This window comes from Lepisosteus oculatus, chromosome 1 (genome assembly GCF_040954835.1).
Source record: "Lepisosteus oculatus isolate fLepOcu1 chromosome 1, fLepOcu1.hap2, whole genome shotgun sequence".
Classification (NCBI taxonomy): domain Eukaryota; kingdom Metazoa; phylum Chordata; class Actinopteri; order Semionotiformes; family Lepisosteidae; genus Lepisosteus; species Lepisosteus oculatus.
In genome coordinates this window covers 40,426,975-40,453,357 of record NC_090696.1, presented here as the reverse complement: position 1 = coordinate 40,453,357, position 26,383 = coordinate 40,426,975, and the positions used below count along the sequence as shown (strand labels likewise).

The 26,383-nt window shown below is 39.0% G+C and overlaps 1 protein-coding gene across 3 annotated transcripts; it reads right to left on the bottom strand.

Annotated features, from left to right (window-relative positions):
- Positions 1-3,405: 3,405 nt before the first annotated feature.
- On the bottom strand, positions 3,406-23,502 carry LOC102698815 (short coiled-coil protein B). 3 transcript variants are annotated; one of them, XM_006629618.3, is made up of 4 exons: positions 23,392-23,502; positions 7,017-7,088; positions 6,465-6,545; positions 3,406-5,375 (listed from the first exon to the last, which is right to left on the bottom strand). In XM_006629618.3, the coding sequence occupies exons 1-4, from the start codon at positions 23,453-23,455 to the stop codon at positions 5,233-5,235; spliced, it is 360 nt and encodes a 119-aa protein (XP_006629681.2). In that variant the 5' UTR covers positions 23,456-23,502; the 3' UTR covers positions 3,406-5,232. The 3 variants fall into 3 exon arrangements, with proteins under 3 accessions (XP_006629681.2, XP_015200532.1, XP_015200533.1); XM_015345046.2 differs by lacking the exon at positions 23,392-23,502 and adding an exon at positions 8,490-8,618; XM_015345047.2 differs by lacking the exon at positions 23,392-23,502 and adding an exon at positions 7,887-7,978.
- Between the last annotated feature and the right edge of the window lie 2,881 nt (positions 23,503-26,383).

Below are 26,383 nucleotides of genomic sequence, written 5' to 3'. Positions count from 1 at the left end.
GTTATGGTCTAATTGCTTTTTGTGATTGAAATAGTTCCTCAAACCAGAATTCTTCAAATCCAGGTCTTGAGGGACAGAGGATCCTCTGGTTTTTGTGAGATCCTAATTAACTGAAATAATTGAAATATTAACTTAAATGAGTATTATTAGAAAATAAGATAGTATGTACTTGTTACTTGAAATGGTTTCATAGGGTTACAGATACATATCTATAAAAACTGCAAAACTGCGTGAACCTTGAAGATCAGATTTGGAACTTAATAAACTAAATTTGAATAACTTTCTTGACTAACGTTTTTGTACTCAGAGTATCGAACTCTAATAACATGTAAGAGTTATTGGATACATTTTTTTGATAACTTATTATATATCATATACATGGATTATCATGCTTCATCTTATTAGCAATTTTACATTCCACAAATTAGCATTAATGACAAACCTGAATAAAAATGACCACAACAGAATCCTGATTTGTAAGCTTAAGTTTTTTAAAAAGTTGAATTCCTTATTTGTGTAAATATTTAGCCCTTACACTGATAAGCAATTTATTGATGACAATGGGCAAAATCATATAGTATATTCATCTGACTACAGCTCTTTACAATGCATTACTGTTACATCTCTAAGGGACCAGATTATTTAAATTTGCAGAGTACAAAAAATCTCTTTGAAAAATAAAGAGCATAATTCATTGTACAGTATATGCTTCAAAGATGTACTGTACTAAGAGACCTTAGGCTTTATTTTATATTTCTAAATGTTTAAGTGGTGAGTTCTGAAAGTTTAGTTGGATCTAAAACCACAGCATAAGTACTCTGCTAAATATTCTGTAAATGAGATTAGTTACTTGTTTCAACATCGAGTCAGTGCTCACTTAACCATTTTAACCAAAAACATTTTATATTTTACAATTTGGGAAAGTCAAACATTTAAACTAATAATTTGTAGACATGTTCTGGAATCCATCTATCCATAATTTTAAAATCTATTCTAATGACACCTACACACTATAATATGGTTATTTTAACTATATAATAATAATAATAATAATAATAATAATATAGTTCTTCTGTTATCAATGAGTGTATTCCAAGAAAACCCAAAATCTTCAACTTGGATCAAAGGTCAACACTCAGGGATTGTGGCTGTTGAGCCAGATCACTGATATCCGTGTTTCTGTCCATTCATTGAAGATCCTTCAAATAAGGTAAGTAAATCAAGTAAGGTGAAGGTAATAATACGTACTCAAGTAAGGACAATTACCAATTGCAATAAAATAATGTTGCCCGTTCACGTTAAATGCCATACTATCACCAAGGCTGCAATTCAAGTTAGCCAACACAAATGAATTGACTGAATATTAAGAGCCTTCAAAATGTATTTGCTGTGCATATTCAGAATAATATCCTTACACCACATTAAACAATTGCCGCTCCTTATTTTTCCCTCCTGGCAGCTCCCCCGTGTAAAAGATTTAGAACTTAGTACAAGAGAAGATAAAGACCTCAGGCACAAGGTTTATGAGGAAGCCATTGACACCAAGCCTGCTCAAGCAATTCATTTCAAATCTCTTCAAGTGCTTTTAAGCTTTCTTTGTACTCAGCTAGAATTCCTCATTCCCTCCTTATTTATTTCATAAAAAAGAAACAGAATTTGTGAAAAATGGGCTCCCATTTTAGTGCATGAAATGATGAAGTAGATCTAAAAAGCACTAACCATGCTTTCTTGAAATGTTCTGCCTCTGTCCGGTCAAAAATCTAATCCAATCTTTGCCTCGGCCTCTGTCCAGTCAAAAGGAGGTGGTCACACAGCAACGATGTGCAAAGTGCTTGTGCTGCCACAAATCAAAACTGTTTCCACTCTTTTTTTTTTATAAATTGTTCTTAGGGCTTGTCAAAAATCTTAGGTTTACTGTCCATTTGCAAACATATTATATTAATTGAAGAATTACAGCTTTATTTTTTTTATTATAAAATAAAGCAGGAAAGCCTGAAGTCACTTTAGCTGGTCCAGAGTTCTTTAACTTGTATTATGAATGTATTAAATTTGCAGGGACATGGAATATCTCTTAATTGGAATGAGAATATTTTGATGGCACATTTTACAAAAACACACAGAAAATGAATTATATGTTCCTGAATATAAGCAAACAGCAGAAATGACATTTTTTAAAGAACATTCAGGATATTCTGTTAATTTTTGTAATACTGTATCACTGAGATTATGTTCAATGAAAATGTGAATTTACAGGGTGCATATAAAAATAATAGCCTTGTTCAGCCATTGGTGTTGTGATGGCCTGCCGAGCTATAAAACCGTGATGCATAATCAAACCAAAGGGAATGGTGTTAGTGTTGGGCATCATATGCTGTGGGATTATCATTGGTGAACACTGAAGTTATACCCAGGTGAATGAAGCTGTAACACAGGCATCTACTGTTGTGTATAAGAAAGTGTTCTCTGTACCAACCTACTGTATATCGCTCCCAATATCAAGGTTTCACAATATGGCTATTGGAAAGTGGCCAACTGACTGCATAAGGAGACCTTATGTTTCAGGATTATTTTTTAACATACCTTGAAAATAGAAAAACCTAATTGAACTGTGTTTTAAAATATTTTAAGGAACTGAAGTCCCTGTCAAGGTGTTTAAACAGTGAAATGTTTAAGATTAAAAAATGAACTGCTTCCTCTAAACATGACAAAAGCTAACCTACTGATTGAAGGGTACTATGGTGCCATTGCTGTATCTCGTCACTTAAAAGTCAAATGTCTGAGAGCCATCAAATGTTGTCCAGAAACACTAGACACTGCAACTTCAATTGTTTTTCTTTCCAATCCCTAATGTACAAATCTGCATAAATATGAACAAACAAAAACACCTACATTCAATATGATATTTTAATAAACAGCTGTACATCAATTTAGGGATGTTTTCATGTAAATTATTTTTCAGACTATAGAATTAATCATCTGCTAGACATAAACACTAAAAGAATTACTCTGGAAGTAATGTTTTGAGAAAATTTGTTCTTATGACAAAAGCAGACTTGAATGATTAAGATTAACCTTGTCGGTGTCTGAAGTTTAGAGATTATGAATTTTGGAAACCATATACTTCTTCAGATTTCTTACTTTCAAACATTTAACTAAAAAAAACTCCAGGATCAGATTTGTGAAGACAAGTGTGCATCATATTGTCTTGATATGAAATTATTTAACTGTTGCATTCAGCCAATGCTAGTAAAGTATTACCTTGAATTGTCCATTTGTAATACTTACATATCAAATTATTATTATGAATGAAGCAAATGACTACTTTTTATTATGGATCCCAGAAACTTCTCTCTTTAAGACACTTCCAGATACCAGTGAGAAAGAATACCACCATACGGACTCATGCAAAAGCAAAAACATCTTTATTAAAACAAAAGTCTCAAAAGCCAACACAGTATTAAAATGTACACAATCTACACACAAAGTCAGTAATATCTCGGGGTGTGTAGGCAAGTTACATGTCCGCAGGAAAAAATAAAAAAATAATAAAACTACTTTCAATGCAAATAAATTATGACATTCTCTCTAAAAGTTCTGAAAACTCCAGGTTAATTCTCTTCATCAAGGAAACACCCCACAGGACTTGTTTCCTCGTAAATACACACTTACGCGGACACCTGATCGTTGGCCACGGTTTTAAAGGGCTCTAATAACAGGAGACTTGGATCCACTTTTACATTAAATAGCATCTGGCACCACATTTTATTTGACTGTGCCCTGAATGTTTTCAAATCCAAACACAAATCAATGTTCCTAACAATTTTTAATGATCAATATTTCTTCCGCCTTTAAGTGCAGTGCCAAGCCATTATTCCTCCTTAGCCTTCCTGCCCACTTAACCACAACATCATCTGAAACTACACTGGCACCACATCAACAGCGGCCTACCATGTCTGCACTGGTGGCAAATTTCATCAGTCTGTGGGCTTCTCCTGATTCTTTGTAAACTAGCTCTACAGAACATGATGATCATCTTCAGAATAAATTCTGAGTACCAAGTCTAGTTTGGCCTTCGGTTAAAAAAAAACTCTGTGCCAATTCATCTTTGAATAACAGTAACATTAGCGAAACTGATGACTGAAATAACTGGGAAACTCCAACCCTCTATTGACATTTTCCCTAGAAACTCCACCGATCTGAAATGGAACAGACTGTTTTATAATGTCAGAGAGCAGTCAGCTGTGTCCCTTGTGTGTTAAAAGCATTGTTTAACACTGCATTTTATTCCCCAGGTACAGTAATTAAAGCAGTCAGATCAGTAAAAAGAACACATTTTTCATTTTTGTTGTAATACTAATTTGCCCATACACCTATGTGCAAAAGAAAGTGTATCCGTTTAATCCTCATTAAACTCATATTAGAATAATAACGCTGAGTGTTTACAACTTCACTGGTAATGACCTCAGTACATAATGCGAGTGGCCTTATTCTCATTGTGCTGACACTCACAATAGTTTAAATCAATACAAAGCACTTTCATCTTAAACAGATACTGCTGAAAGTAAGTAGATGGAACCAGTGTATTCAGGCATACACATAGTATACACTGTTTCTGTACAGCCCTCTTTGTGCTTACCTATTTATACAGAAAAGATATAATCTGGTGTATATGTTACATCACACCAGACTTGTCAAGAGATTGGTAAGGACTCACCGAGAACTGTAAAAGCCAAATAATCTGAACTATTTCTCTAAACCAGTCTTGTATAGCCCTGTACTCGCCTTCCCAGTCAAAGTCATGCAGGTTTATTATTTAAATTCCTCAAGTTCACACAGATTTGCACACTATTCAAATTCCCTAGTGTGTCTGTTTTGTCCTGCATGTGGCAAACCGCTCAAAACAGTCCTTTCCATTTGACAAACTGGCACAGACAGGAAAATACCACAGATGTTGAAGTCAACTTCTGTCCCTGCAAACTTCACTAAAAGAGTCAAGGACGCCACACGAAACATCGTTCGTAGAAGGCGATTCTCTGGGAAGTCCCCAACCCATGCAGAAGGCTGAGCACGACGAGTCCGCGGCTTTACGCCAAACCGGAACAGATTACATAAAAAATGTTAAATTAATACAAACAAAAACCTATAAACAGAGCTTAATGTGCATTTTAATGACTACACAGATGTAAACATGATCGGTGGTGGTCAGGGAGATGGGAAAGGGGAGGCAGCCCCTTACTTTCGTTTGCTCTTTGTGTCAGTCGTCTGGAAGACGCTGGACGCCGACATGAGGTTCTCAATGTACTGTCCCAGCACCTGGTTTTCCGACTTCAGCTTGAGGTTCTCTTCTTTCACCGCATCGACTCGTGCCGAGAGGTCTTGAGAACGGGAAGGGGAGAGGGGGAAACGGCTTCTTTCAAGGCCTGTTCTAAAAGTACAACTTGTACACCAAGCAAGGCAGACGAAAACAAACCACTTTCTGGAGAAAAGCGCTGACTGGGCAATGCGTACTTTAATTGTCCCTCAGCACTGTACTAGGATTTCCGCATTCACTCCAGGGCATATTCCATGACTTTCCTATTATATGTCAGCAAGCGTCGGTGACAATATAGTCTTGATATGGCCCTTAGCCATTAGCAGTCAACTAATCCTCAAGTCTCTTTTGCTCTGTTCTATGAATTGTTTAAGTAATTTTACACTGTAATTAGTACCAGATATGATATAGGCTGTCCAAGCATATAGTAACCCCACTCCACAACTTCCTTTTCCATTGTTTTTCTACATTTTGCATGGCTTTTCTAACTCTGAAAACGAAATGGGTAACTGTTCTGTGAACTGTTCTGTTCTGTGAACCCAGATGTGTGTTGACCCTATTGACTTAAGAACGTGACCTGTTGGTCTATGGTTAGTACATGAAAGTGGTATTACATTTTCTGATAAGCCATAGCCATCAAATGGCTCTCTTACACAACAGTGGAGCTGACTTTATTCAGAATTACAACTACAGCTTTAGGGCCATAGAGGTGATCCAATGAAAATCAGAATTACACTGTAATTATATCTAGCACACTCTTATATCCATCATATCTATTAGATATATAATATCCCCTATAGTCATTACAGTTCAACTATGCATCTTGCTGTATTTTTCCACAATTTAATAAGAATGTCATTCTTGAAAATCAGTAAATGTTTGCCAATTATGACTGCAATTTCATTTCAACTTAAGGTGTAGCTGAGCAAAACATGTGTAGGTATTTTAATTAACAGTGCTCGTGTAACTACAGTTTTGATCATAATTAACTGTAGGACTGCAGTAGATAGTAATCTAAAGTCCCACTGTTTTAACAGTGGGACTTTTAACACTGGACATTCAATAAGGTGATGGGTGGAAATCCATTCTGTCCTACTGTAGGGGATTATGATGATAAGACCTGACATTGAGAGGAATGGAGATCTCCTCTCACCTTCCAAAGTGTGCTGCAGCTCCAGGACCTGGTTAATGAGTCTCGTCTTCTCCTCCAGCTCCACCTGATTCTCAGTGTCTCCTGTGCCACAAACACACACGCACTGGGGTCATCCACAACTACATAGAAGGCTGGGAGCAAAATCATCAGTTGAATCTGAGATTCATTCTGCTGCTTCACGCTGACAGGAAGACCCTCTGTCTTAAGATAAGAACATTAAAGCTAAAGGGATATGCTTTTGATTGATCTCTATGCTCAGAAATAAAAACAACAACAACAACAACAATAAATGTACTACAATGAAGACTAGCAACAGTAAAGCAGGATCTGATGCAATAGTAAGAAGGGTAATACAATTTTATTAAAATAGGTTGCAAGCTAAGAATTACAAAGTTGCAGAGAGCTGCCTCATTTTTATTAAGAGTAGATAAAAACTTGAACTGCCCTCTTAATTTAAACAATAACACGCACATGTGGACACTCCAATGTTTTCAGTGCAGCACTGTCTGCTACGAAGTCAGCTCTACAGAGAGAGTTTGAGTTTGCCCTCACCATCTATGTCGGAGTTCATGGTGAAATACTCGTCTTCTTCTTTAGAATACAGGGCTGCAGATCTACTGTCCACTGCAGAAAAGAGCACAGACAGAAAGGAAAGATTTAAAGAATATTCCCAATAGCTAGGCTAGAACAGATATGCATATATTAATGAAAGAAATTCAGACACTTTCACACAGATATACGTCTACACAGGAATTAGGTAACTCAAAACTTAGCGCCGTCCCACATGTGTTCAGATTCGTACTCTTTGCTTAACAGATCTGCTTACTCGTTGTGAAAGTTTCAACCCGAACATTTTTAAATCTATTTTCCTCCAAACACCACAGCAGAAGCGACTGCACTTAAGGAAAAACACCTTGGTGTACTGTACATACCTAATACTAAACATTTTTCACGGGGCTTGCTAACACATGGATATACCACCCCAGTATTCCCGTAACACGTGAGCATCCGTAGGTTTGTTAGAAATCAGGAAAAATTATCTTTCCATTAATTTTGCCGCTATGAAACTGTATAAAGATGCAATTTACAAGGTTATCAAGGGTCCAACGTCACCGTTTCTTCATGGTCAAAAAGTAACTCGCTTAACAGTGTTGCTATTACATTATCCAATGGCCAATAACAAAATCCTAATCTAAAGATTTCAAGTAAGAAGAGGATTGGCCACACTTTAGAAAAGGACACATCACAACAGCTGTCAGCCCAGCGTTTCCAATCATAATCCAACATTTTACAGAATAGGAAAAGGCGGCGTCCGCGCGTTTAAAAGGATCATCTCCACAGACGATACGCTGGTATCTACTGTATAAAACGACCAACCCTCAAACCGAATAAAACCAAACACAAAATACGCGGAAGACGAACCGTCGACACGACAGTCGTTTGGATGCTCGATGAGCTGAAATCGGGGTACCGCCAGCGCTGCGGGCGCTATGGGCTCAGCCCGGTTTGTAGCAGCGGCGCAGGAGACACGGACCCAGCCCTGATCTCAGGCAATCCGGGGCACAGGGAAAGCTGCCAAGGCCTGGCCCATGTCGACAGACTTACTACATTTCTTAAAGGAAAATGTTGGCCGTGGATCGATCACCGTTACAATCGAACACGCAGGACAACCTCTCCCTCCCCCCCGGATGTCATACTGTATTAACACTGGCCGACCGAAATGGTCAAGACTCCGTCGCTCCTGCAACTGTCAAGACTGCGTTTTACCTGTTTTCCTCAATCGTTTCGTCCCTGAATGGCTTTCGAATTACTTAAATCTACCGTAATATAAATCGTACATTTAAAGCATTCAGAGTTATTCAAATCAGTGTGCACATAAAAAAAAAAACAACCGAGGCCTGTACGCCCTGATCTCTTGAAAAAAGGAACTGGTTATACGCAGCTAAACAGCGTTTTAAAACGTGAAACCCCAAACCTTCACATTAAAAGTGGGCAGATTCTGTGATGTTTTCAGGAGTCACTTACCTTTCAGGAGCGAAGAAATAATTTAACCTCTAGGCGGAGCGTTTATAATGAAACCTTAACAAGCCTGTCACTGCGGTCTCCCCGTGAATGATCAACAAACCCTCACTGGGCGCTGCGGCGCACTTACAAGGCAGTCCGGCAGGGGGCGCCACGACACGAAGCGGAGAGCTGGGAACGACTATATAACCGCAGTGCCCAAACAATGACGACAGCTGTTACTGTACAATGCACAGTAAAAACACTACATGAAAAAAGTGTAACCTATTGATCCACAGTGCAGTAATGCCCTAGCATTATAATATATATTATATGTTTTTGAATGAGAATAGGAGTAATTGAACAAAAAAAGTACAGAATTTGGCCACAGTAAGTAAAATATTAAGTTGCACGTGAAGAAAAGACTGCATAAAAAGCAAATAATAATAATTGTTGTTATTTCGAAGTATTCTAGTAACAATATAGCCCGTTGGGAATGCACTTTGCTCTTTGTAAGAATGAAATAAAATATATTTATAAAATAAAGTGACACTAAAACCCCATCGTTTAGTTATTTGAGTTAAATGTTTATAGATAAAGTTTTATTTATTGAGATTATATATTATATTCTAATACATCAGGACTCTCCATTCTAGCCTTAAATTCTCTGGGATTTAAGACTGCCAGTTAGGTCTTTTGAGTGCTCTGAATCGAGAACCGGTGTCTCCCTATGGTTTTGGATGGAGCTCCGCTTTGCGGTCCTGCAGAGACCAGCCACAGTAAGAAAAGCTCCCCATCGATACTGCTTCTGTACTCTAACTCCTCACATTGGCCTAACTGCTCTTCAGACCACGCTGCTCCCAGACTGAAAAACTGTGTCTCAAAAGCCATTGCTTTCTTTATCTTGTTTCTACGGTGGCTAATTCATCTAACAGAGCCGTAACTCTTCTTAATTTCAACATTTCATCTCTCTGTACATGTTGCTGTATCTATACCTGCATGTTGAGGCACATTACAGTTCACATAGGCTGTCAGCATGCCGCCCACATCAGGCATGGCTCTGAAGAAAAGCTGGCAGGGTATGTTTTCATCTGCTCTCGCTTTAGACAGTTCCCACTGAACGGCAGTCACATTAGCCTCAGTTCTGATGCAAAATCTGGAGTCCAGAGTGACTTGATTATTATTATCGCGTTTTTTATAAATTGTTGTGTTCAGGAATTGTTTCACTACCAAGTTTTGAAAACAAACATTTTCTCAGGTTAATATAAGCAGATTTTTCATTACAGTATCATTATAATGAACATGTTAAAAGTGGAAACTGAGTGTGTTGTTCACTCAGTACGAATGTGAATTAAATGAATTCCCTGAAATCGGTATCTTCCAAACTTTAATTCTCAACTACATTGTAGTCTTTTATTCTTCATACCCTCACATTCACACTGTAGTGACCTGACTCAGATAATCAAGATAATACAAAAAAAAAACCACAACAACGAATTCTTGTTTTCCAGAGCAGGTTCAAATGTATTTCAAAAGTTGTGATGTGTTGTTCTATCTCGGCGACCTGATTAGGACACTTTCTGAGCACGTCTGCTTGTTTTTCGCTGAGCTGGCTCTTTGGAACACACAGGAATATTAGTGTATTACTCCATGGGCTACCTGACTCAGGGGGTAGCTTATGTTTCCCATGTTGTTTCAATTATCAGTTGCTGTCAGATTGAATTGTCCCTGACTTCGCCCCACCTAAAGTTTGTTTGATTCAGCATCATCCCACATGTCAGGCAATTTATTGTCAATGTTAGACATCAGAAGGGATGAAAGGCTTCACGTTTCCAGACTGTTTTCTGCCTTCTCTCCAGGCTTGCCAGGAAAGGGAGATTTAGGGAAATTGTAAAGCATAATGTTATTAAGTGTCAGGGCTGAGCCAAATCCATTTGTTTTCAGGTATCTCTCAAAACATGGACATGATGTTGTTTTAGCCCATTGAAATGATAAATAATTGGAGTTCTGAAGAGGTAACTTGAGACCATTTCTAATTTGGCCTCATTTCCGAATGAAAACGTCTAAATGCAACCTGAATGTAGTCTGCTGACTCACAATGTGTTACACAGACATATTGTTAATTTAATTCTCTGTTTCCCAAAAACATAATTGGTTTCATTTTTAATACCTTAATGTTTCTAACTTGTCAAATCCTTCTCAGTGTGAGATGGTATTGGGATTTAAACAGATGTGCGACAGCTTGCAGATATTCATAAGCTTTTCTAATGTGAATGTGAGCAGCCTAAAGTAGCTTCTCAGTTTACTAAGAACATAAGAAAGGTTTATCTGCAAGAGGAGGCCAATTGGGCTGAAGTGTTGTCCTACACCGAGAGGCTAACAGAGCTGAACCTTGAACACATCAATCTGTAATCTTATGACAGGTTTGTGGGATGTCTTTGATTTATTGGAGCTGCTCTAACACTTGAATTCATCAATCTTTTATGAGAGGCAAAGGCTCAGAATGTGCTTATTCCAAAACTAGTTATTACTCGTTCTAATGTTGATCGTTTCCTCAATAAATGCAAATGTGTCTTTTATTTTGCCGTTTTATTCCTCTTAAATTCAATCCAGTTGGCTCCTGCTGGTTGATAAGTCATTAAAAAAAAACACCCTAACATTACAACAAAGCAAAGGCTTGTGTTGTATTGGCACGGAGGTATATTACTAAAAATATCGGTGCAACTTCCTGGGCTCCTGCAGATTTGCAGTGATGTCAATGAAGGCCGCTTCACTCCTCCAGTTGATGGTGACCTTCCTGTCAGGTGCTGTGGAGCTAGAGATGAATGTGTCCCTGAGTGGGCAGGTCACAAGAGCTTTTAAGCCCCAGCTCTCTCTCCTTCTGCACTGCATGAGCAGTTGCTGTTAGCCAGTATGTCAAGAGACAGTTGGTGATTGCAAAGGGGGTAGGTATATATATAAAAAAGTCAGTGCATGTTTTCACTTTCCACATCTCATTGCGAATTGTACTTATCATAGGGGAGTAATGTTGCCACTAACGTAAGGAACTGGGTCTCAGAGGAATCTAGTTGGCATCTGGCTTTATGACCCAATTCAATCGATTCTAAAAAGACTGTGGTGCTTCATGGGAGCTAAAGACAATGTGGAACAAGAAGCACCATTCTCATCTATGACGGCAGAAAGGATATTCTACACCTCGCAGAACGTGAGACCAGCTCCCCTGATGTTCAACATCATTAGAGATCTGTGTTGTGTATTAGAACCTATGATCACTGGGAAAAAAAACCTACAGGAAGCACATATGTTACATATACAAGGTTAGCAATACAGTATGGTGGGGATGTCACACGCAGACCTGTCTTACAATTGCTATGAATAATTCTGAATTGGACAGATGCTTGCTTTTCATATGCATGTTCCCCTGGCAAAACATATTTCAGTACCAGTTGGTTGCACTAGATTAACTACTGTAGAAAGATCAGTGAACAGATATGACAGTGCTGTTCTGCTACTTTGAGAAACCCATATGCTGTTTATGGGGAGAGCAGACTGCAGTAATAACTGACCTTTACCCCATGGAAATATTTTCCTCTCTTGATCAGCATTCCTCCACATTCCTCACTCACTTCATTGAGAGTGCTTTGCTCTAAGCTTTAATACTGATAGTCGGACTGGACAGACCATCTTTCCCAGGAAATTAAATATTGAAATCTTTTGTTTGCCCCACCCATCTATAAAATCCATTTGTAAGCTAAATATTTGTATTTGTTATATTTAATACAGTAGGTGGCCTACAAGGGAGCTGTGGTGGCTCTGATGGCATGGGTGTCTAGCTCCTAACCAGAAGGTTCAAGGTTCAATCCCAGGTAAGGTCAAGTAATGTAGCTTGCTCTAATTCCTTCCAGATGGCTCCCAGGTCCACTTGGCCTGCTTTCCAAATGAGTACCAGGGGTTAATCCTTCTGGAGGTAATAGGGGGCCAGAGCATGATGCTGACCACATCACCTCCACTTCCAGTGTTGCATGGTCAAGAAATATGGTGGCCTTTGCCCCCCATTCCCCATGGGCCTTGATGGCCTTGAAAAGGGACTGACCTTCCCTACCTACCTTCAAGCACAACTCCCTGGCTTCAAACCAAACATGGTGATGTTAAACTATTAGTGCCAGGTTTGTGACTCTTAATTTGAAAGGGTTTTCAGAGCTGAACTCGTAAAGCCCTTCAAAAATCAATAGGGCCACAAGCTTCCTTGTCAGTTCATTCATTCATAAGCCAAATTGCATTTTGTGTTTGTGTTGCTTGTTAGTTAGGCTACATGTTGCTGGATGGCCAGGAGAAGCAAAACTGAAACTGAAACCCGTTAATCTTTTTCAGACAAATCTCAAAAGTGGATTCCTGGTGCAAAGCAGGTAGCTGGTGGCAGTTTTCTTTCAGCTATTGAAATGTCCCAGCTGGAGTTCTGAGTACACGGCACCATGTTTTTTTTACAGAGGGCTTAAAGGGGTTTCATGTGGCTAGTTTCCTCATGAAAAAAAAATTAATGAAATTGATACTGTGAGACAAAAGAAATGAAGACTTATGACATGCAAAGATGTACAGTAACTCTTATCCTCACAAGGCATGGTTTTTAAATAATAACAGCAATTACTGATAAAAAAATATTTGTTTCATTGGTTTTTGAGTCACTTGAAAAGTAATTCTGAACTCATTATTTAACTCTAAGTGTGGAGATTAAGGTAAGAATGATCTAGTTATTTAGAATGGGGTCAATGTGGAACTGGATACTGCTAGAAATATTAGGATACTGGCTAAATTTATTTTTCCTTTTTTATTGTGTAGTTTTCTTTTTTCTCATAGTGGAATATAATAAATAACCATTGTGTCCAGCCTAATAGAGCACCAAACAAAGAGATCTTGTTTATTGTTTATAGTGGGAAAATTCAGTAGCATTTTTGTTGCCCTCTGGTGCTTTTTTATGGTAATTAAAATGTTTATTCGGCTTGTGTTTATAATGCACTGATGTTCCAAACAAAGTAACAACTGTGAATGTGTTCTTAGGTATTAGATTTATGGGAAGAAGTTAAAAAGACCACCCACACCCTAGGGCATTTTAGGTTTTGCCATCCACTGAGAGCACAAGGATTAAAGGATGGGGCAACAATTTAGCAAGAGGGGCGATCGTTATGGTTTTCTTCTGTTCTTTTAATTCTTTTAAATGCCCACTTAAGATCACCAAACAGCCAAATAAAAGTGGAAAAGGGAAACATCTCCTTCCATTTAAACGATTTTGTACATTTATTCCTGTTAAAACTGTTGTTCCCAAGCCGGTGTGTATGTGCATCAAGTGTCTATTCCTAGATTTGTAGGCAGAGGGAGACAGAGCACATAATGTTTTATTCTAAGCAATTTTTTTTACACAACCTCGAGAGACATTTATATTTTATTTAATATTTTAATTTTCTCCTTTTTACCCCAGCAGGGGCTAAAGTTATATCAATCGTTGCTATTGGTATTTCTCCATACCTTCACATTTCTTCATTCCTGCTCAATATGTTTGAATGGGCTGTTATACTCAAAGCCCATTTCAGCTTCAGGAGACAGACTGAGGAATTTTGCACTCCACACAGCAGATGTGTGATGCTGAAAATGATGAGGGGAAGATGAGTGTGCAGGTACTTCGAACATATTTTAGGAACCTCTGGATCCTGTGGTACATTTGATACATACCCAGGAAGAGGAAATCAGGCACTTAAATGTCAGAATAACTAGATTATTGCAACCAGTCACCCCACTCTCCTGTCTGACCTGCATTGTGCACACACACGCCCTACCCCTGAGACACTACAAGAGCCAGTGCTGTGTGCTCCTTACATTCATATCGCAGAGCTATAAATTTTGCCTGACAGGAAATATAAGTGGGTATAATTCCTATCTTTGAATACTAATGCAGCCTTCTTATGAACCTTTGTTCTCTCTTTGCTTTTGATCTCACACAGCCTTCCTCTGACTGGCACAGCCCATTCCAGATACATGTACTTTAGGTATTTAGATTTTTGCAATCAGAATAAAAATATTCAAATGGTCGAGAGATATATATATATGTAGATCTATACATCTAAATTGAACCGCCCTTTGAATAGAATACTTTAATTTAGTTGTATTTCTTTAAAGAATGAAATAGGAATTATAGAATTAGAATTGCAGGAGAGGAGACAACCTCCTTTTTGCATGAAGAGCAGGGTTCTATCAGTTAAATGGAGAACACAGCAAATGTAAAGCAATGTAGCCCTTTTCTAATCCACTTGTGAGAGAATATGGAAAATATTCTTTCATGACTTTTTCCACTGAATGTGCTTCCTGATCCTTACACAATACCAGTAATAAATATTGATATTACATTTTTCTTAATCTGGAGATTGTGTAACCCTTTTCCTGCGCCAGAAGGCATGAAGATTGTCAGTATGTGCCCATAGTAAAGTAACAATTTACCTTAAAATGGCACTCACAATATTACACTTTCTATCTAATATGTCATGTCATTTACCAAACTGCTTTAGACCATACGGTGTCAGAGGAAGCCGGAGCCTACCCGGCAAGCAACGAGCACAAGGCAGGGTACACCCTGGACTGGGCGCCAGTCCATCACAGGGCAAGTGCAAGCCAATCACACATGGGGACAATTTGGAAGTAAAGGCTGACTTGGGAAATTTGGCCTGGACATTGGAATAAGTCCCTACTCTTATCGGGAAATGCCCATGGATCTTTAATGACCACTGAGAGTCAGGACCTCAGTTTAATGTCTCATCTAAAAGATGGAGCCAACTACAGTATAGTTTCCCCGACACTATACCAGGGCATTAGGATCCACACAGACCGCAGGGTGGGCACCCCCCACTGGTCCCACTAACACCACTTCCAGCAGCAGCTATAAGCAGCAGCCTCCCAAGAGGTCTCATCCAGGCTCAACCCTGCTTAGCTTCAGTGGGTAGCTAGTTGAGAGCTGCAGGGTGATATGGCAGCTAGTGCTCTAACTCATATGGCTGTTTTTAATATTATTTTCCGTAAGCTCCCATTCTTCAGTTTTCAATAACCTTCAGTGTAATTGAGGTTAGCTGGAGCCTAACTTGACTGACTATGAGCACAAGATAGTGTACATTCTTGGCAGGATACCAGTCTAGATATAAGAGCGACAATTAGGAGACACCAGTTAACCCAATAAAAACCCAAAGAAAACCATTGCAAACTCCATTTAAAAGGTGCCATTGGCCAGAATCAAACCTAGAGACAGCAACTGACTGACCTCCACCACCCACTGTGGAAAAGAAAACACTCACCACTTTGTCTCAGCAAAATGACAAACGGAATTTCAACAACCATTATTAGAGCCAAAGCATGGCACTCTCTTCTTTACAGAAGGATTGTACAGATGCCTCTTAATATAAACTTGTATCATTAAGGGTTTTGTTTCTAGTTCCCGTACAAACCTACAGTGCACCAATTGCTGGCTTATAACAAATGCATTAATAAAAACTTTTAGATGTTTTGAACTTTTGAAGTGTTGTCTGCTGGAAAGGTTAGGAACATTCCAATATGTAGGGTCTGTAACCACACGTCTCCTGGGTGATGGCAGCCAAGAAACTTAGAGAAGATGAGTTGGGTACAGTCAAGGTAGCTGGTGGTACAGCCTTATATAAACACATGAAATTAGAGCTAATCATGTCAAAGAAAAGAAAAAACAAATTTGATTGTATAATGTATTCGAAATAAAAGCATTTAATTGTGGGCAGTAGAAGTATACTGAGCAACCCGCTGAATCAAGACTACCTTAATTATAGTGGGAGAAAACTGTTTCTAATACATAATCTACATGTATTAACCTCCCACCTCTTCGTATCTGGGACTGTCTCATTAATTTTTATTGTCTGTGATCCACTGCACAGCGTGACTCATTCTGTGGTCCCCACTATTTCACACAAAAAAGCTGTCCGACTGCCTTGTCTCATTAACTGTGGCTGGCGAGGGCTCAACTGCATTTGTGTGGAATGAGCATGTTTCGTTTCATATGTCGTTTATTTGATCAAATCAGTTCCAGCTAATTCTTGAACAAGTGTCTGACGGAGTTGCCAGTGTGCTCTTAGTATACCTTATTAAAAGTGTTTCTGAAGCCTACATACCTTATTGTTCAAATAAAAGCCTTTTTGTCTCGTGCAGTTTCTTTTTTCCATTCGTTACTTTATAGCCAGCAGCAATATCATCCTGCGGCTTACAACTAGCAGCCCACTGAAGCTAAGCAGGTGTGAGCCTGGCCAATACCTGGATAGGAGACCTCCTGGGACAAGCTAAGGTTGCTGCTGGAAGAGGTGTTAGTGGGGCCACTAGGGAGCGCTCATCCCTGTGGTTGATGTGGGTGCTAATGAGGGGGGCACTATGTTATAAAAAGGTGCCATCCTTTGGATGAGGATGTAAAACCAGGGTCTGTGGTCATTAAAAATCCCAGGGTGTTTCTTGAAAGGAGAAGGGGTGTTACCCCTGTGTCCTGGCCAAATTTCACCATGGTCTTTACCAATCATGGCCTCTTAATATTCCCCATCACTCTGTTCTCCTCCCCACTGAGTGCACTGGTGCACTTTGGCTGTCGCTGCATTATCCAGATGGGGTGCACATTGGTGGTAGGAGTACAGGGGAGTCCCTGTAAAGTGCTTTAACTGAAGTACCAGAAAATAATAACTTCCAGAAGCCTTATCATACCTTTCCTTAATGCTGATTCTTAGTGTCAAGAATCACATCACTCACATCTAGTCTCACATCAGAAGGCAATCTATCCCAGCCTTGGTAAACAAGTACATCATAAGTAAAATTTTAAATGTGAGAATCATAAAGAAGTCTGACCAAATCACACAGAATAAAACACAAGTTCTGTGCGTTGTTTGAGTTGGTCAGTAACTGTAGGTGTTTCAGTGTGGGTTAGCGCTAATAAATGTGATCAATATGAGCAGTCATTTGAAGTGAGTAGTGGTGTTCCTTCAGGACTTATGAATTTGCAACCTTTATTTTTATGTTTTACCACCGAATGAAAAGCTTTTCTCTTAATTAAGTAATGCTAGGCTGGATTAATGATCGTAGGATCTCTTAAGAGTCGTTTGTATTCTGTTTTATAATAGTATTTTATAATATTAATAACACTTCAGGAGTTACAAGTTTCATATTTACGTTCTTTACAACCTGTAATAGATTAATACAGTTTTAATAATAATAATAATAATAATAATAATAATAATAATAATAATAATAATGTTGCCTAACTCAACTGCTGGCTCCCTGTACAGATATCTTTAAATGATTACCTTGTTAATAGCTGCAAAATGGTTAAATTGATACAGTTAGAGGAATTAGTTTAAAAACCTAATGAAAAGCTTGTGCTTGAATGTAACCCTAGGAACCCCGTAACCCACAAGCTCCGGATCTGAAAAACACTAGCATATGGTAAGCACAGAAGTCTCGTGCTGGAGTTCAGCCTAACTGAAGTGCATCTATCTATCTTTTATCGCAAAGCCCCATGTTCCTGGTAAAGCTCATGGCAGCCCAGAGCCTAACTTAGAAGCGCAGGGCTCTGGGTAGTACTAAGCCATGGATGGGACATCAGCCCGTTGGAGTGAACACACACACACAGGGAAAAATATATAGAGACACCAAGTCTCCTAGTCGTCATGTGTTTGGACAGAAGGAGGAATCCAGATCACCAGAAGTAAATCTTCAAGGCTATTGTCTCGTCATACATCAACAGGTTTCTGACAAGCAGGTTTGTAAATCCCATTCGGTATGGGCCCCATGATGCATTCATGTCAGGTCCCTCCACAAACAGTAAGTGACCAATACCAGATACACCCGTCGTTATCACAGACAAAGGCCAGCAAAAGGCAGTGCGTGGAGTGACAGACTCACAAAGATGCTGCACACAGACCACAGGAATGGAACTCTCGTCAATCTGGAGAGCAACAGCCACATCAGTGATATGATTTGCATTTGGTTTGACATGAATTTGACTTAAGTACCTCCCCAACTTATCTAAAAAAGCACTGTGCTGGGCTACGATTTGGAGGTACAGTGAACTGCTTTGTGTCAATAATCAATTTGAAGCAGAAATCGGTACCCTGTGCTAATACAGTATATTTGAAACCACTTACTGTATTCACTTGTTTCACATATTAGAGCCCAGTGACACTGAGCTGTGGTGTTATGATTTGCTGCAGTCCCTACATCAGATACCGTAAGAATAGAAGAAAGGTTGCAGAGAAAAAGAGGGCATTCAGCCTGTCTATCTCTTTTGCTTATGACATTGCTTCATCATTATCTAAACCCGTGCATCTCATATGTGTGCTGACATCACCTCTGTGCAAACAACGTCTCAGCAGCACACCTTCTGTTTTCCCATTACCAATGTGTCGTAAATACTTTGTTTTTTCACACTTGTGAAATAATAAAGAACAGAATTCTATCATTTTTGCAAGCATATCACAACTGATCCAAGGACAATCGCGGATCTAGCGGTTTCTTGAAAGAAACAAGAGTATCAGTTTCCACACTTTGACTGGGTAGCTTCTTTAATGCTCCCACAATCTTATGAGTGACGAAGTGCTTCCTGTTCTCAGTTTTTATGGCCTTTTCATGTGGTTTCCACTTGTGCCCTCTAGTTTTTGTTTCACTATTTGCTCTGAATTAACCCTATCAGCATCTTTTTATCATTTAATAACAGAAGGGCTCATCTGGGTTAGAAGCCCTGATCATGGCAGAATCCATCTCTCTGCTACTTTTGTTTGGTCAGATCTGGGTCGCTCCCAGGTGCTTCCTGTCAGCAGATAGTGCTGTAAGGTGGATGGGCGCATTCTGAATATATAAACCGCTTTGTGTTGTACTGTACCTACCAGAAACGTGTGCTCTGTCTCTGTCACTGTCACTGGCCTGACATGGAATTGCTTCTTCATGATCTAAACCTGTGCGCACACAATGTCCCAACAGCTCACAATCTTCTTTTTGCTGTGGATGCTTCGCAAATACTTTGTTATTTCACACTTGGCAAATAATAAAGAATATAAAAAAGCAACATGAATTCTAACATTTTTGCAAGGATATCACAATTCATAATACACTACTAAAACATGTTAATCAAGAGGCATTGCGTAATTTACAAACCTGGTTAAAAGCACATCTTGCATTCCTTTAATGTTTGGTGTAGTTTTACCCACACAAACAGTCCAAAAAATTAGCCTGTCCTTCTGAAAAGGCCCACTTTCACTGATGTTCAAGCTTTTATTTGGCATTTTTAGCACACCGCTTAATCTGTATTCTAACAATACATGTGGATGAGCCTTTTGCACGGGGCACTTACACAGAGCAATTATATTCCTAGTAAGTGACACACTGAAGTGAAGACTTTCAAAACCTAATGATGAATTCAAACTCTCAAGCAAATCAGGATGAAATTTGCTCATTTCCCTGCAAAGAGCATTATGCATTTTCAGTCATTTTCTGCTTTCCAGAGAGTGAGAGAAACAGAAGCTTCTGATGATCTCTGGAGGTAATGATCTGGTAAAATTGGTTGCCATTAGTAAAGAAAGATCCAGTGTCAGTGTTCACTTTGTACTTCCATCTGCAGTACAAGAATCAGGTTTGAATATCACTGCACATAAAGTAACAGTACAACTTGAAACCTTCATTGTTATAAAAGGATGCAGAAAAACCCTGTATGCTTGTACTCAAGGCACTTTTTTCTGTCAGTCTGATTTTCAGTGCTGGTTTATACTGAGCTAGAAATGTAGCACTTTAATTTCAGCCTGCCATAACATCGGTACATAATGCATGCTTAAAGGACTGTAAGTAAGGTGCTTCTAAACAAGAAGCCGATTTTCTGTTTGACAAAAGTTCCAACTTAGAGACTGGATTGTCTCTAATTTTCAGAATTGACAAGAATACCAGATAAGAGAAGTTTAAGGAATGTGTTTATTATGGCTTGTGCTCTAGCTATTGCTTTTTTTAATTTGCTAGTCTGTGCGGAGTCATAACTAATCCATTTGGTCTGTACGTCAAAGCAGGTGCCTTTTTGGAAGCTCTGGAATAGAGTCTGGGCAACCCAAAGAAATAGAACTGTTGGGCACAGCCTGAAAAATCACTAAAGGAAACAATTACATTTGGGCCATTTGCCTAGAATTTGTAGTCAGCCTGAAAACACATTTGTTTCACAAGCTAACCAGGGTTTACATAAAACTGAAATGGTCAGAAGTTCCTGACTTTTTCCCCAAGCAAATTTTTGCTGCAATCTCCACCTAATTACATCCATCCAAACTCTTAATCTTCCATACCTAGAATGTAACTGGCTTTTTTTAAAACGTTATTCCACTTACAGTATATTACCTATTTATCCATCTTCTCTAAAAATAATGAAACCTAGGATGGATCGAATTCAACCACATCCTGTCGTTTCAAATTACAATTCAAATTTGCCCAAGGGAAACATTTGTTACTATTTTTAAAAATACCATTACATCAGGTTGGCCCTCAAAATAACAGTATATAGGCCGTTAGTATTTTATTAGTATTGTCAGCTTAGATCTACACTGAATTCCCCATGCTTGGTGCTGTTCAAAAATTACCATGGCTAAAATTGATCATTACAAAGGAAAATAATGGAAGTGACTGTATTTGTATAAGTAAACCTCAGTCATTTCGGAAATGAAGCTGACTGTCAGTGTGATTTGTTTGGTAGACGTAGTGACTGTTGATTTGGGAAAAAGCCTCTATAACCGCAGCAGCTGAAGAGCACTCTTTCTGCAAGCTATAACAGACATTAAGAAGTATTTTAAAATCCTAGTTTTTCTTTTTCTTGTGTTTGTAGATGCCTTATGTTTGTATGTCAACACCTCAGCCCCTTTTTTCTCTTTTGGAGACAGAGGCAGGTCTTTGACAAAAAATACCAATGAGTATCTGTGTGCCCAGCTCCTAACTATCAAATGGGCTTGATGGACCACATGGGACTCTCTCATTTGTAACCCTTGTTATGTTCTTATAATTCACACTGGAATACCTTGGATAGAATGATGGAATTTGGGAAGCGGATTGGGGCAGCGGCAGCTGTTTTGCGGGCACTGTACCGGTCTTTGGTGGTGAAGCAGGAGCTGAGTTTGAAGACAAAGCTCTCGGTTTAACGGTCGATCTATGTCCCTGTCCTCACCTATGGTCATGAGCGTAAAGAATGACCGAAAGAACGAGATCGTGGATACAATTGGCAGGAATGAGGTTTCTCCACAGGGCCGCTGGGCTGGCACTCTGTGACAGGGTGAGGAGCTTGGCAATCCGGGAGAGCCTCGGAGCAGAGCCGCTGCTCCTCCAGATAAAAAAGGAGCCAATTGAGGCGGTTTGGGCATCTCATTAGGATGCCCCCCCAGTCGGCTTCCTCTGGAGCTGTTCCGGGTACATCCCACTGGGCGGAGACCCCGTGGCAGACCCAGGAAACGCTGGAGGGACTATATCTCTTGACTGGCTTGGGAGCACCTGTGGATCTCCCAGGAGGAGCTGGAATCCGTTGCTGGAGACAGGCAAATCTGGGCTGATCTACGCGACCCTCACCTGGAAAAGCGGAGTGAAAAATGGATGGGTGGATGGATGGAATTTGGGGAATTAATGTTCTTTCATTGTGAAAAGTGCACCACAACTTTCAGCTTTGCACCTCTGACAGGATGGCAGAGGAGAGAGAACGCCACAGGACAGAATGAGCATCGATTAAAGCAAAGGGGGAAGGCTCCAGCAGATGTTGGGAAATCACACTTTCAGTTCATTTGATGTTTGCAGACCATGTAGGGCTGTTTAGTGGTTTTCCTCTCAGTCTGGCACTCAATGTGTTTCAGAATGATAGAAAAATACTACAGAACTCCCATGTCTTGAAGTGGGGAAAAACAAAATTTTACCCCTAAGGTGTGTAAATACATATACATTATATATGCAACTGGCTCTGTCTTAAGTACAGTATTGGAAATAGCCATGGAAACTTAGGAAAAGTGATATATAAGGCATATTAAGCATTATAAATTGATAGTTTTTGTGTAAAAACGAAATTCCATAGTACAGTACAAATTATATACTGTATTATATTATACTGACATACTATAATGTTATTATTTATCATTATCAGGCAACTGATTAGAAAGTGCCTCACATTATTGGATAATTTTCAGTATATATATGTTACAGTTTTACCATAACATGTTATATTATGTGTATGTCAGTTTTTGAAATCTTTCTGACAAGTTCTAGAGGAACTCTTTAAAGTAGCAGGAGGCAATATTATATGTTCATTATTCTGAAGCTTTTGACCTTTTGGAGTGAGCACATTTAAAAAAAACAAGTTTGTCAGCACGGTGACCCTCGCAAGGAAAAGTAGATTGAAAATGTAAGGATGGAAGTATTACAAACTTTTGAGAATTAACCCTGTAAAGCCTGGTTTTGGTAGAGCAGGTCTCTGGTGTCTTGTGTTAAACCGAATAAGGACCATTAAGTCTCTGTGGTCTTTAACTTAAGTAGAGAAATAATGAGAAGCAATTCATCGGAAGCACTGCTTGGTTTGTGGCGTGCTGAATAAGTATACATTATTCTTTTCTAACATGGTCATGGTGGCGCAAAAAATAATTCAGGCTCCATTTTCAAAGTTCCCCTTTTCAACAAGAATATCTACAAGGCTCTTCTTGTGGAATATAAAACTGCTAAATTGCTAGGTCAAGACTGCAAAACAGTTTTGTAAACTGAGAAATGTAAGGAAGGAACGGTTACAATAAGTTAATTATTAAAAGACGTTTAGAGCAATGTCGAGTGATAAGGCCTGTATACCACACAAACACCCTTAAACTTTTCATTTGCTGAACAGACTAGAGGTCAAATTTACCTGAGTCATCAGCCAAAGAGATGTTGGTGAAAGTACTGTCTTCTTCATCGGGCTCTCCCTCCATTTTTATATTCCTTTGGCAAAAATAGGTGAAGCTGAATTTCTTTCACCTCTGAGCAAAGCAGTGGCCCCACCCTCTGGTGTCTTGGCTCATGTTAGATCATTTCCACTAAATTATTCAGACCTTTCAAGCTGTAGTGACCTGTTCTACCTGATCAGCGGCTCAGCTGACACTCTGTTGTCAAGGAGACAAAGAAACATTGCTGTTTCACCAGCATCGGAACTGCTGGAGATCAAAGTTTAACAGTTTTCCAGATAAAGTGAATCCACACTAAGATGCAATAAATGATCATTTCTACCTGTTGGACTCCTTATAAAGAATAAACTTGGGATTTTCCATGTTATTTTTTGAAAGGATGAAAAACAGGACATTAAATTTATCCCACCATCTTTGACTTTATGTTTATAACTCCTGAACTGAACCTGAGTTATATATTCAAAGAGCAATGGTAATAGTGTGTAAACACCGATCGTGGTATTTCACCACTTATTCGCATGGGTCAGCAGAATTTGTATTTCTTTATTGATTTATTACATTTACAGGTGTCAACAGTGTTATCACTTACCATGAAATCCCAGAAGTTTCTGAAGTTATGATTTACACAGAAGAATAGTGAAGTCTACATAAAACGTGAATAAACAATGCTGTAAGGTTTTGCATACTGGAGGCAGGTTAGCTCTGCTGAAAAGGTTATAAAAGCTCCTGAACAAGGTGCTACACTGGTAAGGAGAAGTATTTTAAACTTATTTCTGGGGCAGATTGGATGTCTGAGTCAGAAGTAAGTTTAAATATTTGTCCATATGGACAACTGGTTCATAAGCTCAATGGTTCTTCTTAGTTAATTACAGTAATGAGAAGAGTACTTATTTGGTTTTGTTTTTTTTTAGTTTTGCTTGAAAGATTTTGCAAGTTATACACCCAGGCCTGATCTTGTAGGGTGCACATGTTCTATGAGCTGGGATCTGTGCAAGATGACAAACTGGTAAATTCTTTAAGGCAATAAAGAAAGACACTGTTTCTCACCTCTTGGCACCCAGCTCCTGCGAGAAAGACTGCTGGCATCATCCTTTAATACCACATCCTGGAGGATGTACAAAATGGGTCAGCGTCCTGATCCATGTCTGTTTAAGGACTCCATTCATTACCTGAATTTTTTTGTGTTAAAAACCCAGCATGGCCCATGTGCTAGCCTTTTTGGCCTAATTCATCCCACGACCCCACTGGAACTTCTAGCTTTCCTGTTCAAAGATGAACACTTGTGAAACTGATTTTTTTCAATTAGTAATTATGATTTTATGTGCTTTGAAGCTGCAGATAGGTGGTGATACATCTACTGCTGAGATTGAAAACATTGAAAATATTTTCACCTTTGCTTCATATGAGATCTAAAATCCTGTTGAATCCTAATTCAAACCCATAAACAGACACTTAAACTTACAGCTCAACCCTTCTTAAATAGATAAGCAAGCTAAACCCAAATTCTAAACCAGGTTTTGGGAAACATACTGTACATCTACAGGTTTTGGTCTCTTATTTATAGTCTTACAAAGCTATAAAGAGCAGGTGAACCATGGTTGATATGAACAGAATCTATTAAGACTTACAGTACAATAAGGCACAGGACACGCATCTTGCACACTTGGTTACCTGCATCTTAATAATCCAACTGAAATTATCGTAAAACCAAATGTTAATTTTTAAGACGTTTGTCTCAGGTTACTCTTCTCTAATACTTAAAAAAAGGCTATAATAATAATTCTTTACACTTAAATAGCGCCTTTCTGGACACTCCACTCAAAGCACTTTACATGTAATGGGGACTCCCCTCCACCACCACCACCAATGTGCAGCATCCCCCTGGATGATGCAACTACAGCCAAAGTGCACCAGTACACTAACCACACACCAGCTATCAGTGGGGAGGAGAATAGAGTGATGAAGCCAATTCATAGATGGGAGTTTCAGGAGGCCATGACTAGTTAAGGTCCATGGGAAATTTGGTTAGGATGCCTGGGTAATACTACTATTCTTTTAGAAAAACACCCTGGGATTTTTAATGACCACAGATAGTCAGGACGTCAATTTTACATAAAAAACGGCACCTTTTTACATTATCGCATCCCCATCACTATACTTGGGCATCAGGACTCACACAGACCACAGGATGAGCCCCCCCTACTGGTCCCACCAACACCTCTTCCAGCAGCAACCTTAGCTTTCCCAGGAGGTCTCCCATCCAGGTACTGACCAGGCTTACACCTATTGAGCGTCAGTAGGTTGTTATTTGTGAGTTGCAGGGTGATATGGCTGCTGGCTATGGGATGTTTACTCGAAATAATTTTGAAAAAATACTGTTCTTGAAAATGGAAAATATCCATTAGTTACAATAATTATATAAAACACATATTATATGAAAATTAAAAGTTATTTTTCTATACAAATAATAAACCCTATTAATCCTCACCTGAGTACTGATTTCCACCAAAGTTCCCAATGTAGTTTAGTAATAATTCTGATTATAATAATAATAAACTTTATTTTATATAGTGCCTTTAAAGATGGCTTCTCAAAGTTCTTTACAGAATGACAACAACAAAAACAAACATGAAATACGCACAATGAAAATACACAGTTAGAGGAGACAGTATATGGGGGTACTGAATACGATAGGAGCAGAGGGCTAAAGAACAGAACCAATTAAGTAAAGGCTCTTCTAGAGAAGAAGATATTGAGTCTGGATTTGAAGGAGTTTAAAGAAGGTGACTTACACATAGAGTGAAGACAGGCTTGAGGGAGAGATAGGAGGACGATATCAGCTCAGACAGGTACTGAGGTGACAAGCCATGTTTTATAGGTGAGCATGAGAATTTTGAAGTTGACACAAAACTTGACAGGAAGCCAGTGCAAGGACTCCAGGATAGGAGTAATGTG